The sequence below is a fragment of the Heteronotia binoei genome, chromosome 4 (assembly GCF_032191835.1).
Source record: "Heteronotia binoei isolate CCM8104 ecotype False Entrance Well chromosome 4, APGP_CSIRO_Hbin_v1, whole genome shotgun sequence".
NCBI lineage: Eukaryota > Metazoa > Chordata > Lepidosauria > Squamata > Gekkonidae > Heteronotia > Heteronotia binoei.
This window is the reverse complement of record NC_083226.1, coordinates 17,102,722-17,118,909: the sequence shown is the minus strand read 5'-3', so window position 1 is coordinate 17,118,909 and position 16,188 is coordinate 17,102,722. Positions and strand designations below refer to the sequence as shown.

At 54.4% G+C, this 16,188-nt stretch overlaps 1 protein-coding gene across 1 annotated transcript; it reads left to right on the top strand.

Annotated features, from left to right (window-relative positions):
- Window positions 1–2,298: 2,298 nt before the first annotated feature.
- On the top strand, window positions 2,299–14,555 carry LOC132569882 (atrial natriuretic peptide receptor 2-like). The gene is made up of 7 exons (XM_060236314.1): window positions 2,299–2,968; window positions 7,752–7,954; window positions 8,146–8,259; window positions 9,191–9,326; window positions 10,153–10,247; window positions 10,505–10,650; window positions 14,279–14,555. The coding sequence occupies exons 1-7, from the start codon at window positions 2,299–2,301 to the stop codon at window positions 14,553–14,555; spliced, it is 1,641 nt and encodes a 546-aa protein (XP_060092297.1).
- The last annotated feature ends 1,633 nt before the right edge of the window (window positions 14,556–16,188 follow it).

Below are 16,188 nucleotides of genomic sequence, written 5' to 3'. Positions count from 1 at the left end.
CCAAATTCTTCAAATCTTGGCTACGGGGCTGGGTCCAGGGTCAGTGGCTACGATTCTGGGCAGGGTCTCCCCAGAAGCCTGTAGAAGAGAAGGGGGGGGGGAGGCAGTGGAATGGTTACAAATTGTACTTTTACACCCGGGAGATCTTGCACATTTTGGGTGGATCCCTTTAGCATGGCTGCAGCTTCCTGTGCTCTAGGAGGATGGCCATTCTCCATAGCATTTCCCAAGAAGCCTGCGGAACAGGAAGGGGGGGGGGTAAGGGCAGTGGAATGGCTTCAGAGGGTACTTTTCAACGTCTTCACCGAGGACAAAGAGAGGGGCTCCGGTGGGACAACCTGAAGCTCATATGAGAGAATATTTTGCATTAAGGGTTGCCTCCCTAGGAGCTCCGCTGCCTCTTCACAACACAGGCACGCTGGGCATGGCTTTGTGCCGCCAGCACCTGCCTGGCATCCTCGTGCCGGTGCAGCCGGAGAGAAGCAGCAGCCGGCAGAGGGCGGCCCCTCCACTCCCTCCTCACTTCTCTTGGAAGGACGGAGCTGCAGGGGCATCTCCTGTGTGGAGACTCAAATCGACCTTTTCCACCTTCACATCTGGGGCAGGGGGATTGTTCTGAATCTTTTTTTCCGGACTAATTGTACTGACGAGAAGGCTCCGAGTATCAGGAACCAGAAGAATGCCTGGACGGAGCCGTCCAGTCCAAAGGTCCAGATTCCAGAAAGGCAGACCAGGCCGCATCAGTGGTTGACCAAGGAAGGCGGGGAAAGTTGAGGAAGCAGCGATGGGTGGGCTAATAAATAGGGGCGCCAGCGCTGGGTTTGGAAAATACTGGGAAACTGGTGGATGGAAACTGGGCAGGGTGGGGTTTGGCCGCGGAGGAACCTCAGCAGGGTTTAATGCCATAGAGCAGGGGTGGCCGACGGTAGCTCTCCCGATGTTTTTTGCCTACAACTCCCGCCAGCCTTGGCCATTGGTCATGCTGGCTGGGGCTGATGGGAGTTGTAGGCAAAAAAACCATCTGGAGAGCTACCGTTGGCCACCCGCCATAGAGCCCATCTTTCAGAACAGCCACTTTCTCCAGAACAGATCGCTGTCTGTGGACCAGTTATAATTCTGGGCACTCTCTACCCCCCCCCCCCACGCCCCCCTTAAGGCTGGCAACCATTCTAATGGAGCTCCAGACAGGTGATCTTGACTGGTTTGGGCACTGATCAGAGATCTGGAAGACAGCCTCCTTCAGGCAGGAGAGTTAGGGGGGACTCGGAGACGGGAAGGCAGATCTCTGCTGCAGTGGCTGGATAGCGCCTTTCCTCCTGCTTCCGCCAATTCCCCATGGGTGGCTCTTCCCCGAGAAGCGGGGTCCAGTCCCCGGCTGTTGTAAGCCTTCTGCAAGGGGGTGGGGATGGGGGTGGAGCAGGTCTGCGGGTGCAGAGGAAGGGATGCTGGGGGGAGATTCAGAACTAGCAGGGGGACAGAGGTTGGGATTTTTTGGGGTCCCATTGTGCATCACTTTAACACTTACCAACCCTGAACTTCCTTTGCCACTTTGTCACCTGCTCACCCAGTTTGTGGAGTCCTCTGGGGTGATCGAGGCTTGGGTGGGTTCTGTTTAGACTCAGGTTTTCTCCCCCAGTGCAGTGGGGGAGGCACGACTTTGTCTTGGTGAGGAAATCCTGCCCCATGGCACCTGCTCCCCCTCCTCCTCAAGGTGGGGCTTTGGGAAGAGGGGCTGAGATCCAGGCTCCAATTCAAACGTGGTTGTGGAAGGCGACTTGAGGATAAACTGGAGGGGGCTCGATGCCCGTTTCCTAACCGGGGACGGGGGGGGGGGATTCATCTAGAACAGGGGTGGCAAATGGTAGCTCTCCAGATGTTTTTTTGCCTACAACTCCCATTGGCCATGCTGGCTGGGGCTGATGGGAGTTGTAGGCAAAACACATCTGGAGAGCTACCACTGGCCACCCCTGATCTAGAAGAGCTGCCAATGATGGTGGTGTGGGGCTGTTGCTTTGGGGGCAATCGGGGGCTCAGGAGGGCCCACCGGCAATCCCTGGCAGCCCACCGGGAGAAGCGGGCAGCATTCAGCTCTAGTTCCCGCCTGGTTTCTGCGCCCTGCGGCCAGGAGAGCTGTGCAGAGGGGCGGCCCCCCCGACTTCCCCCCGCCCCTGGGCAGGCCTCTGGAGGGAGGGAGGGCCGTGCAGGGGCGCCTTTTCCGAGGGAGCGCAGCGCGGCCGCCCCACAGACGGGCTCTCTCTGCCTTCTGCTGCCGCCCAGAGCTCCTCGCCCGCCCCGTCCATGGCGGCGCCACCGCCGCTCCTGCTGCTGCTGCTGCCAGCCCTGCTGGGGGTGCCCTCCGCCGCCTCCGCCCAGGCCAGCGCCGCCCCGTCGGGGGAGGTGAGGCTCGGGGTGCTGCTGCCGCGGCGCAACCTGCGCTACCCCTGGGCCTGGCCTCGCGTCAAACCCGCCCTGAGCCTGGCCCTGGAGTCCCAGCTGCGCCCCCCGGGCCTCGCCCTCCGCACCGCCTTCGCCTCCACCGAGGACCCGGATGGCGACTGCGACTTCGAAATGGCCCTGTGGAAGGCCGCGAAGCTGAAGTGCTTGCACGACCTCGATGTGCTGCTCGGGGCGGGCTGCGGCCACCCAGCCTACTTTGTGGGGCGCTTAGCCCGGCACTGGCAGCTGCCGCTCCTTCGAGCCGGCGCCTATGGAAGAAGCAGCGTGCGTCTCGGCAGCACGGTGGTGTACGCCGGTCTCCTGGGGCCTGCCCTCGACGCCTTCCTGCTCCGGCTGCACCGGCGCTTCAACTGGACCTCCCCCGCCGCCCTTGTGTACGATGAGGACTTCGATTACTGGCAATACTATTCCCCCTTTTTCATGCGATTTGGAGTAGACGTCTGGACCACCCACTCCCACGGATATGGGCAGCCCGAGGAGGCGGTCCGGTTCATCCGGGCCAAGGGGCGAGGTGAGCCAGCCCCCCCCCCTCCGCCCGCCCATCCGGAGCCGCCTCTCCCGCCCTGGGAGCGGCCCCTGCCCCCACCCCTCTGGGGCACCGATCCAGGGCTTTGCTTCTGCGGGGAAACGCGGCTGGACGGAGTTCCTGGACCTCTTGGCGGAAACAAGATTCTTATTTTTTTTAATGTCCAAAAGTTCATGAGGGGCACCCCTGTGTTTCTCCTTCGGGGCCAGTTTGGTACAGTGGTTGAGCCTGCCCACTCTTATCTGGGAGAACCGGGTTTGATTCCCCCCTCCTTCACTGGCACCTGCTGGAATGGCTTTGGGTCAGCCATAGCTCTGGCAGAGGTTGTCCCTGAAAGGGCAACTGCTGTGAGAGCCCTCTCAGCCCCACCCACCTCACAGGGTGTCTGTTGTGGGGGAGGAAGGTAAAGGAGATTGTGAGCCGCTCTGAGACTCTGATTCAGGAGATGTCCTTGAAAGGGCAGCTGCTGTGAGAGCCCTCTCAGCCCCACCCACCTCACAGTGTGTCTGTTGGGGGGGAGAAAGGTAAAGGAGATTGTGAGCCACTCTGAGACTCTGATTCAGGAGATGTCCTTGAAAGGGCAGCTGCTGTGAGAGCCCTCTCAGCCCCACCCACCTCACAGTGTGTCTGTTGTGGGGGAGAAAGGTAAAGGAGATTGTGAGCCACTCTGAGACTCTGATTCAGGAGATGTCCTTGAAAGAGCAGCGGCTGTAAGAGCCCTCTCAGCCCTACCCACCGCACAGGGTGTCTGTTGTGGAGCGGGGGCGGGGGGAGATTGTGGCTGCTCTGAGATTCAGAGAAAAGGGCAGGATATAAATCCAATATCATCTTCATTTCCCTCTGGAGACTTCTGGCACCTCTTTTTCGGAGGGGGGACCCTGACAGTCCCTCCCCCAATCTTCGAGAGAGGAGGGAAGGCCATGCAGTGAGGAAGGCATGTTGTGGAGGGCGAGAAGGCAGTGGGCCTAGAAATGCACATCGAACAGAAGGGGGCAGTCAGTGTCTTCTGGGAAGGGAGCCCCTCCCCCAGGCCTCCCTCCAGCCTTATCTCCCTCTCCCCCCCCCCCCCCATAAAAAAGTTGGTGTACTTCTTGCAGTGGCTGTAGACCAGCTCTGCCTGATGCATGGGCCGGATGAGAGCCAGTTTGGTGTGATGGTGAAGTGTGCAGACTTATATCTGGGAGAACCCGGTTTGATTTCCCACTCTGACTCCATGCAACTGCTGGAGTGACCTTGGGTCAGTCATCACTCTCTCCGAGCTGTTCTGCTCATGAGCAGTTTCTGTCAGAGCTCTCTCAGCCCCACCCACCTCACACAGGGGATATCTGTTATGGGGAGAGGAAGGGACGGGAGGTTGTAAGCAGCTCGGAGACTTCTTTGGGTAATGAAGGGTGGGGTCAAAACCCAATATCATCATCTTCTTCTTCCAAAGCAGGGCAGGTGGGTGCCCCAGATTCCTCCGCCCTCCTGACCCATAAACTGGAATCCCCCAGGGGAGGGGAGGGGTGGTTGGGGGGGCAAGAGAGGGGTCACCTCCGCAGGCTGCTCTGGGGCTTCCATCCAAGCCACTCTGAATGGAGCCCGGTCGCTGACATAGATCATTATGTTATGTTCAGAATATGGTCATAATAGCTCATTATAGTTAGGTTCTTATGGGAGGGCCTGAACCTCCATAGGGAGCTGATTCCACCAGGTCGGGGCCAGGGCCGAAAAAGCCCTAGCCCTGGTCGAGGCGAGGTGAACGTCCTTTGGGCCAGGGATAGTCAGAAGATGTGGAGAGGCCGATCGTAATGACCTCCGGGGCTCCTATGGGAAGAGGCGGTCCCTTAGGTATGCCGGTCCCAGGCTGCGCAAGGCTTTAAAGGTCAGTACTAGTACCTTGAAGCGGACCCAGTACTCGATTGGTAGCCAGTGCAGACTGCACAGCATCAGCTGACCGCTCGCCCGTACAGGCGATTCAGTCAGCAATTGTGCGGCTGCATTCTGCACCAACTGGAGTTTCCGGGTCAGTCTCAAGGGCAAGCCTGCGTAGAGTGAGTTACAGTAGTCCAACCCGGAAGTGACCGTTGCATGGATCACTGTAGCGAAGTCCCGAGGAACCAAGAAAGGCGCTAGTTGTTTGGCCTGCCCAAGATGGTAAAAGGCAGATGGTGCGACAGCTGTGACCTGGGCCTCCGTAGAAAGGGTGGCATCCAGTATCACACCCAGACTCCTCACCTTCTGAGCTGGCACAAGGGATGTGCCATCCAGGGTGGGTCCTGAACCAACACACGGCCCGTGTTGGATTGAAAGCCCTTGTTTGTGAGGAACGTCACAGATCTAACACTTCTTTTTGTTTTGTTTTAAGGCAAGAGGTCCAGTCTGGAATTTCCCTTGCCAAGTTTAGTTTTCCGCTGAGATGAGAGAAAAGGGGATTTGGTAAAGGTTGACAAAAAACGCGAATAATTATAAAGAACTTTTCAAGAGAAGAAAACAGGAAGGGTTTTCGTTTCTCTTGTAATTTCTGGATGTGGATCTCCAAATGAGATCGGTGGGCGATAAATTCAAGCCAGGCCAAGAAAAGGTCTCCAAGTACATTTGAGCTGCATCAATGAACACTCATCCCAGGATGGGTCTTCCATGCTGCATATTTAGCCTAGAATGGACATAATTTTCACTCACAAATCCACAGAGGTTCATTGCCTCTGAATGTATTCCAGTATTTTCTGTGTTATTTTCCCAATTTTTTTTAGACCTGGTAAACAGCTATTTTGTGATTTTGCGGCAACTGCTGTGTGGACTTGCCCAGTGCTCTGGAGGCTTCTTGCTTCTTGTCTTCATGAGGTTTTTCTTGCTCACCTCATGGTAGCTCACTGGGGTTTTTCATAGAAATAATTATGGGGAAACATTAAAAAACAATTGCAGTGGCCTTAGGGAACAATTCAAGCCCCTCTCCCTTTTAGGGAACAACTTGATTTTATTTACTTTATTGATTCCACCTCTTTGCCCCCAGTGAGGACCTCCAGCATCTGATCTGTTTCTTCCGTCACCCATTTTATGTCTCACAACAACCCTGTGAGGGAGGCTAGGCTGAGAGTGTGGGATTGGGCCAAGGTCTCTCGAGCTTCTGTGGTGTGGGGGGAGCGGGTTTGAACCTTGGATTCCCAGAACCTTCTCTAGGAATCCAACCTTTTTATTAAAGGCGGAGCTTGGTAGAATGCATACACAAATGACGTATAAAGCTGTAGAAGGACCCATATTTTTAATGAATTTTTGTACCACTGAAGCATCATGAAATATGTGGTTTTTGTGAGGAAGTTCATTGACAAGAGTGTGATATGTGTTGAGAATTTGGACTGGGATGGAGTCCAAGTGAAATAAGAACACCAAAAGGGCACCCACTTTTTTATACCATGGCAGCGCTATGAAATGCTGGATCCCTGATTTTGATGGTTTTGTTCACGACAAGCTGTGATACAACCGATGTACTCTGTTGTTTCAGTAGCCCTGTACATCTCTGTTGTATAAATGTGTGTCCAGCCCATTGTACAGGCATGCATCCATCTCTAAGGAAGATTTGGGGAACTAGTACTGGAAAAACCTAGAGTTTGTACCGCACGTTCAGCTATGGATCCATTAAGTGTAACACAAGACTTACTCAGCACACTTACAAAGAACAATTAGGATTGTAAGTGTGTCCGGGGTGACTTGTGAGCAGGACTTGTGTAAAAATAGTATGAATTCATGAAGATCCGTCCTCTGAATCCATGTTTTTTCACCATGATGCTGACCACAGAACTGGATACGTGTTTTCCTTTGTGCAGTTTGTGGACATCAGTGGATTCTGTACACTTTTTGTGTGTGTTGTGGGGTCTGATGTAAAAATCATGAAGAAACGTCAAGATTTCTACCTTGACTCCATTTTTTTGGCCCAATGGTGGTGTCAGGAAGTGTTGGATCTTTATTATCTCATGTTCAGTCTATAGACTTTGAGATATAGACCTTTGCAGTGAATTTCAGTAGAGTCAGGGGCCCCACCATGCCCCCCCCCTCCGCAGCACCCTCACAGTCCCACCACCCACACCCTTCTGCCCCCTCACTGAGGGCCTGTGCTGCATAGGGGGGTGGGGAGGGTGTGCGCAGCAGCCATGCGACCGCCAGGCAACGTTCTGAGCCCACAGAGGCTGCACGCCATCCAGCTACTGTCGCTCCGCGGAGGCAGAGGTGGAGTGACAGCAGTCGGACAGTGTGTGGGCCTCTGCAGTGCTCAGAGTCTTGCTGGGGTCCGTCGAGGTTGGAAGGGTGCAGGCGACAGGACAGAGAGGGTGCCACGGAGGAGGTTGGCAGGGGATGGGGATGGCGAGTGGCTCTCCTCCCGGGTGATATCAATCATGGGGGGGGGGTAATTCGGTCCCCCCCCCACACCCTAGGCAAGTGCCTAATTTGCCTACAGGTGGGTCACCACCGAGTGGAGTCCACGTAAAAGTGATGAGAATCCATCCACCGTGGCCCATGAATTGCTCGATCCATGAGCTTTAAAGTGCAGTCTGGGAAAATGTCCTCCTTGATTGACGCGGGTGAGGAGGACACTGGTGGGCACCCGGCTGCCAGCACTGGGGAGGGGGGACTGCAACACAATGCTCATGTGACAAGGAGCCAAAGAGCCAGATAATGCAGAGCATCCTACGTCAAGCCTTGCGCTTCATGCTCATTGCCCCTCACTGCCTGCCCTCTGCTCCTTGCTTGCGTCTGACACACACTCCTCTGGGTGGGGGTGGTTTCTCCTTAGTGGTCTACATTTCTGGGCCCCTGAAGATGTTGCAGGAGATCATGCACCAGGTACAGGCTCAGAACATGACCGGCGGTGACTACATCTTCATCTACCTGGACGTTTGGGGGGAAAGTATGAGAGCTGAGGGGCATCGTGAGGCCAAGAAGCCCTGGCAGAGCACGGAGAGCCAAGATACAGGAATCCTCCGAGAGGCCTTCCAGGTAAGTCCAGGACTCTGCTGCAGGGAGGGAGGGAGGGAGGGAGGGAGGGAAGGAAGGAAGGAAGGAAGGAAGGAAGGAAGGAAGGAAGGAAGGAAGGAAGGAAGGAAGGAAGGAAGGAAGGAAGGAAAGGGAGACTTGGGAGCTGAGTCCCAGGCAGCTGGAGCTCCCTTGACCTTTTCCTCTAATTGCAGACGGTGCTGGTGGTCACTCCCCATGAGCCCCAAACCCCCGAATACCGGCGTTTCCAGAGCCAGCTGGTCCAGCGTGCCCAGAGGGACTTTGGTGTGGCTGTGAATGACTCCGTGGTAAATCTACACACCCCTGCTTGCATGCCTTCTTCTGCACTCTTATTATGGGAGGGAGCGAAGAGCCCTTTATGAGAAGTGAGGTGAGACAGATGAGCCAGCCTTCCGGGGCCACAAACACTTTCCCCCTTGGCCTTGTGGAAGAACCGACCCAGGAGAATCCCCAGGGTTGGGGTTGAGGAAGGTAGCTACGGCTTGGCTTTGCAGGTGGGTCACCAGGGTTGGCTTGATAGGTGGAGGTCAGAATTTGCCCCTGGTCATGCAGGATGTTTGCAGTGGTCGCCTTGGCAGTTCTCTCTTCTGGGCAACCGCTGTGGCTTCCTCCCACCTGGCTTTCTCAGTCACTGTCCTGAATGCCTTCTCAGTTGTGCTCCCTGTGCTGGGTGGTTCAGCCTCAGGGCTGTCCACTTCGCCCTCCCCGTTTCCTCACGTTCACTGCCCACACCCAGCATGGACACAAGCGTTCTGCCTTCCTTGTGTGCTTTAAGGCTTGCCTCTTGTCAGCCAGGTCTGGACTGCTCTTCCCTCCTTCATATGTCACCCAAGCGGATGCTGTGGTCCCTCCAGGCGTCTCCTCCATGTCGTAGTTGAAGAGGGGTGAATCCCAGGCCTTGTATCTCTGGTAGGCTGCCAGTTCTAAGCTTGCTTGAGGCATGGTGGTCACCAAACCCACACAGACCCTTGATTCCCAGCTTCAGACTCCTGCCCCAGCAAAAGAGTAGCTGCTGGTCTGGAGCCATTCAGGGGCCCTCTCGCTCCCAGATATTTGAGCTTAGGCCATCAGGGGCCACCACATGTCACTTCACATGACTCCAATAGCAGGGTTCTGTTAGATTGTCCTTCAGGTCCAAGGCAGTGGCTGCCAGTGAGGCTGCGGGGAACAAGATTGTTCCATTCCGTTTCTCTCCCTCTCTCTGTCCCCCTGTGGCAGGGGACGCTGGTGGCCGGCTGCTTCCATGACGTGCTGCTGCTGTATCTCAGGGCCCTGAACGAGACGCTGCAGGAAGGTGGAACCAAGCGGAACACCAGCCGCATCCTGGAGAAGATGAGGGGCCTGAAATTCCAGGGTATTGGAGGCTTGGCTTAGGGGAAAGAGTGGCCGGGGGTTGGGGGACGGGGAGGTTGCCAGGAATTTGGGACCGGGGGTTGCGGGGAGGCAGCAAGTGGAGGTCCTGGGCTGAGACAGATCAGGCCAGGAGGGGGTGGGAATGGCAGAAGGGGGCTGGCTTTAGAGAGGAGCTGCCCCAGAGCCCGTCCAAGAGGTTAACTCAGCCATGGGTCACGAATGACAACGGATGCTGGGATCCTCAAAGAAGAAGAGTTGTTTCATGCCCCGCCCTTCACTGCCTGGAGGAGCCTCGGAGGGGCTTCCAATCACCTTCCCTTCCTCTTCACACAACAGGCACCCTGTGAGGTGGGTGGGCGGGGCCAACACTAGGCAGGGGCCGTGGGGGCAGCGCCCTCTCCCAAATCTGCCAGACACGCCCACTCCTGATCCCCTGACCCCCCTCTCCTCTTGTTTATGCTCCTTTAATTAAATTAGCGCCCCCTGGAGCCTCCTCCAGAAAAAAATCCTACATACGGGCCTGTGGCTGAGAGAGCTCTGAGGGAACTATGGCTGGCCCTGGGTCACCCAGCTGGCTTCATGTGGGAGAGGACTAGAGAATCGAACCCGGTTCTCCAGATGAGAGTCCACTGCTCTTAACCACTACACCAGGGGTAGGGAACGTTGGCTCTCCAGATGTTTTTTGCCTACAACTCCCATCAGCCCCAGTCATTGGCCATGCTGGCTGGGGCTGATGGGAGTTGTAGGCAAAAAACATCTGGAAAGCCAATGTTCCTACCCCTGCACTACACCAAACTGCCTCTCCCTCCCTGCCCCCACCCCTCCAGGTGTCACTGGGACGGTGAGCCTCAATGGAGACAATGAACGAGAGATGGATTTTGACCTGTGGGCCATGAGGGATGTGGAGAGCGGAGAATTCCAGGTGTGTGTATGGTGGGGGGGGAGGTGTCTGCCACAATAGGTGGGGGAGAGTCCCCAAGCAGCCCCACTGGGTCTCTGAATGGGCTGGTATGCCCCAAAAAGCTACTAGAGAGACCTGAGTGGGAGTAGGGGACCTGAAGGTGGTGGGAGGTGGAACGCCAGGGCCTCCATTGGGAGGGGGTTTTGGGAAGTTGTAACAGACATGGAGGAAGGTGCCCCCTGGGTCTGGGGTCTGAATCCAGCCCCTTCTTCCCACAGGTGGTGGCTCATTTTGTGGGCTCAGAGAACCAGACGAACTGGCTGGGGCCCATCCACTGGAAGAAGGGGAGCCCTCCTCTCGACAACCCGCCCTGTGTCTTCGACATGGATGACCCCTCCTGTGGTAAGAGTGGGTGTGTCCAAGGGTTAGAGGGACTTCATCTCACTGTCCTGCCACAGTAGCCGTTCCTAAACACTTTCATCCCCTCTGCCACCCCCAGTGGTGATAAGTCTGCCAGGCAGGACAGCTCAGCGTAGGAATGTTCAAACGCCTGCCATTTTGCCTCACGTTCTGCTCTCTGGTTGGGAGCACAGAGTGAGTCTTCACCAAACGGTTTGGTGATTCACAAGCCGCTGACATCTTTTTATTGGGTAAGTTTGTGCATATCCATACAGTACGGTTGGCATTATTCCACATCTGTGTGTTCTCACACATCTGAATGGGAGTTCTGGTTTCCTCCTCTCGCGTGGACCCGCCGTCACTGCTCACTGCATGGCAGCCGATCCTAAAAACAGAGAGCAAATTGTTCAGCCTGATAGTAATGATGGTTTATTTCTCACCATTTGGTGCTCATTTTATTGCTGGTGATCATTGGAGGTTTTCACACATGCACATTTTTGCTCAGCCTTATGGGATTTTAGTTGTCTCTCCATGTCATTTAATCATCTGAAGGAGCCTCACTTTCCAGAGGCAAAAGACGCTGGAAAGAGAGAAGGAAATGAAATCGAACCCTCGCAGCTTGTGCCCTTCTCTCCATCCCCACCGCTGAGTCGCTTTTGGGTGGTTTCTGATAGAGTGCTCAGCCGTTGGGCACATTTGTCTTCAGAACAAGACACTGAGCCAATCCAGAGTAATTTACAGTGCTTTGTGATGGGCATTCATGATGCCATCCCCAGTGTACCCTTCCACCCACACTCTGCAGCCTGAAGTGGGGGTTCCGATCAGAGAGGACGGTCCCTCCCCCCCCCCCCCCAAGTAGGGATGTTCTAACACTTCTCAGTTCATCTCATGATCTGCTTGCTGATTGGAGGAGGGAACTTGTGGATTGCCAATCAGTTTGGCCATACCAGAGAATCTCAGGCCTCTGTCCCAGGTAAGTTTTTGCATATGCAAATGATATAATGCAGTCAGCAGAATTTTGCACATCCCAGTGGGAGTCCTGCCTCTACCCAAGATACTTGTTATCTCTGCTCCCTGCTCAGCAGTGAGCCATAAAAATAAACGTTGAGAAAATGAATGGGTTGAACAATGATTATAAATCATTGTAGTGGTTTTAATGTTTGGTCGTGATCTCATTGAGGACTGGAGGGCATAGTGCAGAGAGCTCAAACTGGCACAGGTTGTGTGGTTGTGACCTCTTGTGAAGCCGAGTTGTGTGGGCAACTCCATCGGTGACCTCACAAGCACCATCCCAGATCCCCTTGGGGATTCATGTTCCCATCAAGTTTCCTCTCGGGGCCAGTTGTGGGCCTGCCTCAGCAGAAGTGACGCTCTCCTGCCTGGCTCCAGATGCAAGACATCCCATTGCCTGGTTCAGCAGGGTCTGCATCGACCCACCCGGAATGGATGCTGCCCCCCCAGCAGCTTACAGGTGAGGAAGGGGCTTGGGAGACTCCTCCACACAAACAGAAGCCTTGTGCCTGCACACTGGGGGGGTGGGATTCACAAGGGGGCTGGTTGGGGTCATTGTGGGAAGGGACTGCCCTCTCTGGGTGGCTCCTGGGCAGCTGGATGTCCTCAATGGGTCCTCCTTCATTTGGGGATCACTCCTTTTCTAGAGGGACAAGGCTGCATGACCATGACTCTCCTTTCTCCCTCCAGCCAGGCACTCAGGAGAAGGAAAGCTTCAGTGGAGACTCCAGTTCCTGCGACTAGCTCATCGGTGACCTTGTGGAGGTGAAGGATTGTGAGGAAGGACCAGGGAGAGGTGTGTGTGTGTAGAGCTGGTGGGCATTGTGGGGTCAAAGAGGGAGGGGCAGTTGCTAAAGACAGCTGAGAGACCCCCCACTGAAAGCCCAAGGGGGATTCCTTCCCTCCCTCCCACTGATGTTGTCCCTCCAGAGCTCAGAAGCTCTTTCATAGCTAGAGGGAGAGGTCAGCCTTGCTGGGCACCAGGCCTGTAACCTCTCAGGGGTCTTTTCTCAGCCACCCCTGTGAATTTGACAGAGGTGGGCTTGCTCTCCAGTGGGCTAGCACATCTCCTTCCATGCTCCCAGGGGCTTCCTCAGCGGCCTCTTCCATTCCCTTCACAGCATCTTTGGGTATCATGACAGCCTCAAGTCTTCTGACTCTTGGTGAACAGTGGCTGGGCACTCAAGATCTCCAGTGGTGGGCTGGTCAGTTTCCAGCAGAGCAGGAAAAGTGAGTGAAACCAGGCTTTTTCCATGCACCACCCCACAATGGCAGTACCTTTCCCATTGGCAAGGCCTTCCTTCCTCCCCATCCCCAGAAAAAGGAGAGCCCCCGTGACAGCACTCAGCCTTGCTATTCCTGAGCCCATTTGAACAACAACAACAACAACAACAAATTTTATTTGTATCCCGCCCTCCCCGCCGGAGCAGGCTCAGGGCGGCTAACAACATAGTGCATACACTAATTATACAAAATTGAATAAAACTACATTTAAACAGTTTAGTTAAAATCCTGATTAAGTTTTTAAAATTAATAAAAGTGCTAGTGCTATGTTTGCTTTTATGATGGCGGTTTTCTTAACAATTTCCTTCATCTTCAGCAAAAGCCGATCGGAAGAGGATGGTCTTGCAGGCCCTGCGGAACTGTTCAAGGTCCCGCAGGGCCTGCATTTCCTCTGGAAGTTGATTCCATAGGCTCGGAGCTATAGAGGAGAAGGCCCGGTTACGGGTGCTTTGCAACTTCACCTCTTTCGGTCCGGGAATGGTCAATAGGTTTTTTCCGGCTGACCTCAGTGCTCTCTGGGGTTCATATGGAGAGAGACGGTCCCTAAGATAGGCAGGTCCTCGACCATATAGGGCTTTAAAGGTAATGACCAGCATTTTGTAACGAACCCGGTATACAACTGGCAGCCAGTGCAGTTTGCGTAGCCCAGGCTGTATGTGCTCCCACTTGGGGAGCCCCAACAGCAATCTAGCCGCCGCATTCTCCACCAGCTGCAGCTTCCGGGTTCGGTACAGAGGCAGCCCCATGTAGAGGGCATTACAGTAATCCAGTCTCGAGGTGACCGTTGCATGAATCACCGTTGCCAGATCTTGATGCTCTAGGAAGGGAGCCAGCTGCTTTGCCCGTCTTAGATGGAAAAAGGCTGACTTGGCAGTGGCTGCAATCTGGGCCTCCATTGATAGTGAAGGCTCCAGTAAGACTCCCAGGCTCCTGACCCGGCACGCCGCTTTCAGCGGCGCCCCGTCGAAGACTGGGAGAGGTATTTCCCCTCCCCGAGCGCCCCCGACCTAGACAAAGGACTTCTGTCTTCGCTTTGAAGTGATCCTCTGTATGCTGCACTTTTGCAGGATCCCCTTCTGACCTTTCTCTCTTTCTCCATCCCTTGCTTTCTCCTCCCTGCCCCTCCGAAGAAGCTGCCACCTTACAGAGGCAAGAAGCGGAAGAGTACTTTTGGGATCATCTCAAGAGAGACAGACAGCTGTGTGCAGCGGTGCTTTCCCTGTGAAGGGCAGTGACCTCAGCCGCAAGGAGGAAGAAGGAAGAGCTCCAATGGCTTGGAAGAAGCCAAAATCTGCCTTGTTGTAGCTGCATTTTTGAGTCCCCACCTGGTTCCTCTCTTCTCATTCCCCCCATGCCAGGCAGTTCAAGACTGTGAGTGGTGGAAGCAGACCTTTGGCTCTTGTGGCATCTCCAGGAGGGGGTGTGGAACCTCCAGTGGACAAGGGGCCTCCCTCTCAGCCACTTGGGCTGTGGGCTGCTTTGGGGAGCACCTTGTTCCTCACGTCAGGAGGTTTCTCGGCATCGTGTGAACCTGCCCTTGCCAAAGACCCCTTCACCCAGCAGCCCGAAAGCTGCATTTCCAGAGGCAGTGGAGGAGGGCGCATGCCCAGGGGATATGGATCTCCATGCCTGTGAGGGGAAGTCACCTCTTCTCCAGCAATAGAGGACTGGTGGTCGAGATGGTGGAACTTGCAGAGATGGCCAAACTTACGTCTTTGACAAAAGAGAAGACTTCATTTTATACCGTTATGGATTTCTTGTGTGAAGAGCAAAAAAGATGAACTGATAACTTATGGTTTTGAAGGTTAAAAGGCAAATACATTTCTGCAGAAAGGTGATAAATGTCCCTTGGTCTGATACCAGGCAAAAGGTGTAATGAGGAAATGTATGGTTTTTGGTAACTGAGATCATCGGATAGCATTCCTTCTTTTAAACTGTAGTATCTGAATTACAATTTTCCCTCTTTTTTGCAGGGGTTAATCTGTTTACTTTTGTTTATTTGTTCTTCCTCCCTTATTACCTGTATTTAAAACTCTCATAAAATGTTTTTAAAAAACAGCACCTGTGCTTTCCTGCAGGTTCACACAATCACAGAACTGGCAGGGCCCTAGAGGCCATTTAGTCCAACCCCCTGCTCAGTGCAGGATCAGCCTGGAGCATCCCAGACAGGTGTTTGTCCAGCTGCTGCTTCAAGACTGCCATGAGGGGGAGCTCACCACCTCTGTTGCCGGTGAGGGGTTGCTAATTCCTCTGTTGAACTGGAAAAAAGGTTTTTCCTAATTCCTCCCCACCCTTAGTTTTAACCCAGTGTTGTGAATAGTTTTAACCCAGTGCTGCCAATAGGAACAGCTCCCTGCCCTCCTCTAAGGGACAGCCCTTCAAATGCTTCAATAGAGCTATCATGTCCCCCTTCAGCCTCCTCTTCTCTGGACTGAACTCTAGACCTCCAGGGCCTTGGTCTCCAGACCCCCGATCATCTTCCTCGCTCTCCTCTGCACCTGCTGCATTCTGTCCACATCCTTTGTGAAGTGAGGCCTCCAGAACTGCACACAACAGGGCTTTTTTTGAGCAGGAACACAACGGAACGCACTTCTGGGTGACTCAGCTTCAGGCGGAGTGGCCTGATATGCAAGTGAGCTCCTGATGGGCTTTTTCTACAAAAAGCCCTGTGCAAAGCAATGGTGATGTCACTGGGTGTGGCCTGATATGCAAATGAGTCCCTGCTGGACTTTTTCTGCAAAAGAAAGCCCTGGCACACGATACTCCAGGTGCACCTGACCAATGCCGTGTACAGTGGGACTAAGATGTCTTGTAATTTGGATGTTCTGCCTGTGTTGATACACCACAAGATGGCATTAGCCTTTTTTCTCACTGTATCACGCTGGCTGCTCATCTTTAACTTTCTGTCCACCCAAGATCTTGTTCACACGCACCACTACCCAGGGGTCGCTTTGTAGGGGAAAAAGTGGTGGAGCTCATCCAGTGATTGTTATGCAGCTGCACCTACTATTCAGTGGACAAGGTGGGAAGGAGGAGGTGGAGTTGTCAGAAAGGTCCAGGAGCTGTGCTCCTGTGAGCTCCCGCTGAATCCGAGGTCTGCCACTACCCATCCATTGTGCGTGTTGCTCATTTTTGTTACCCGCATGTAAAACTCAGCGCTTATCCTTGTTGAGCTGCATCTTATTCACATCTGCCCACTTTTCCAGTGTGTTCCGATCTCGTTGAATTCTATCTCGGTTTTTGCCAAATCTTGTAAAACCTGCAAACT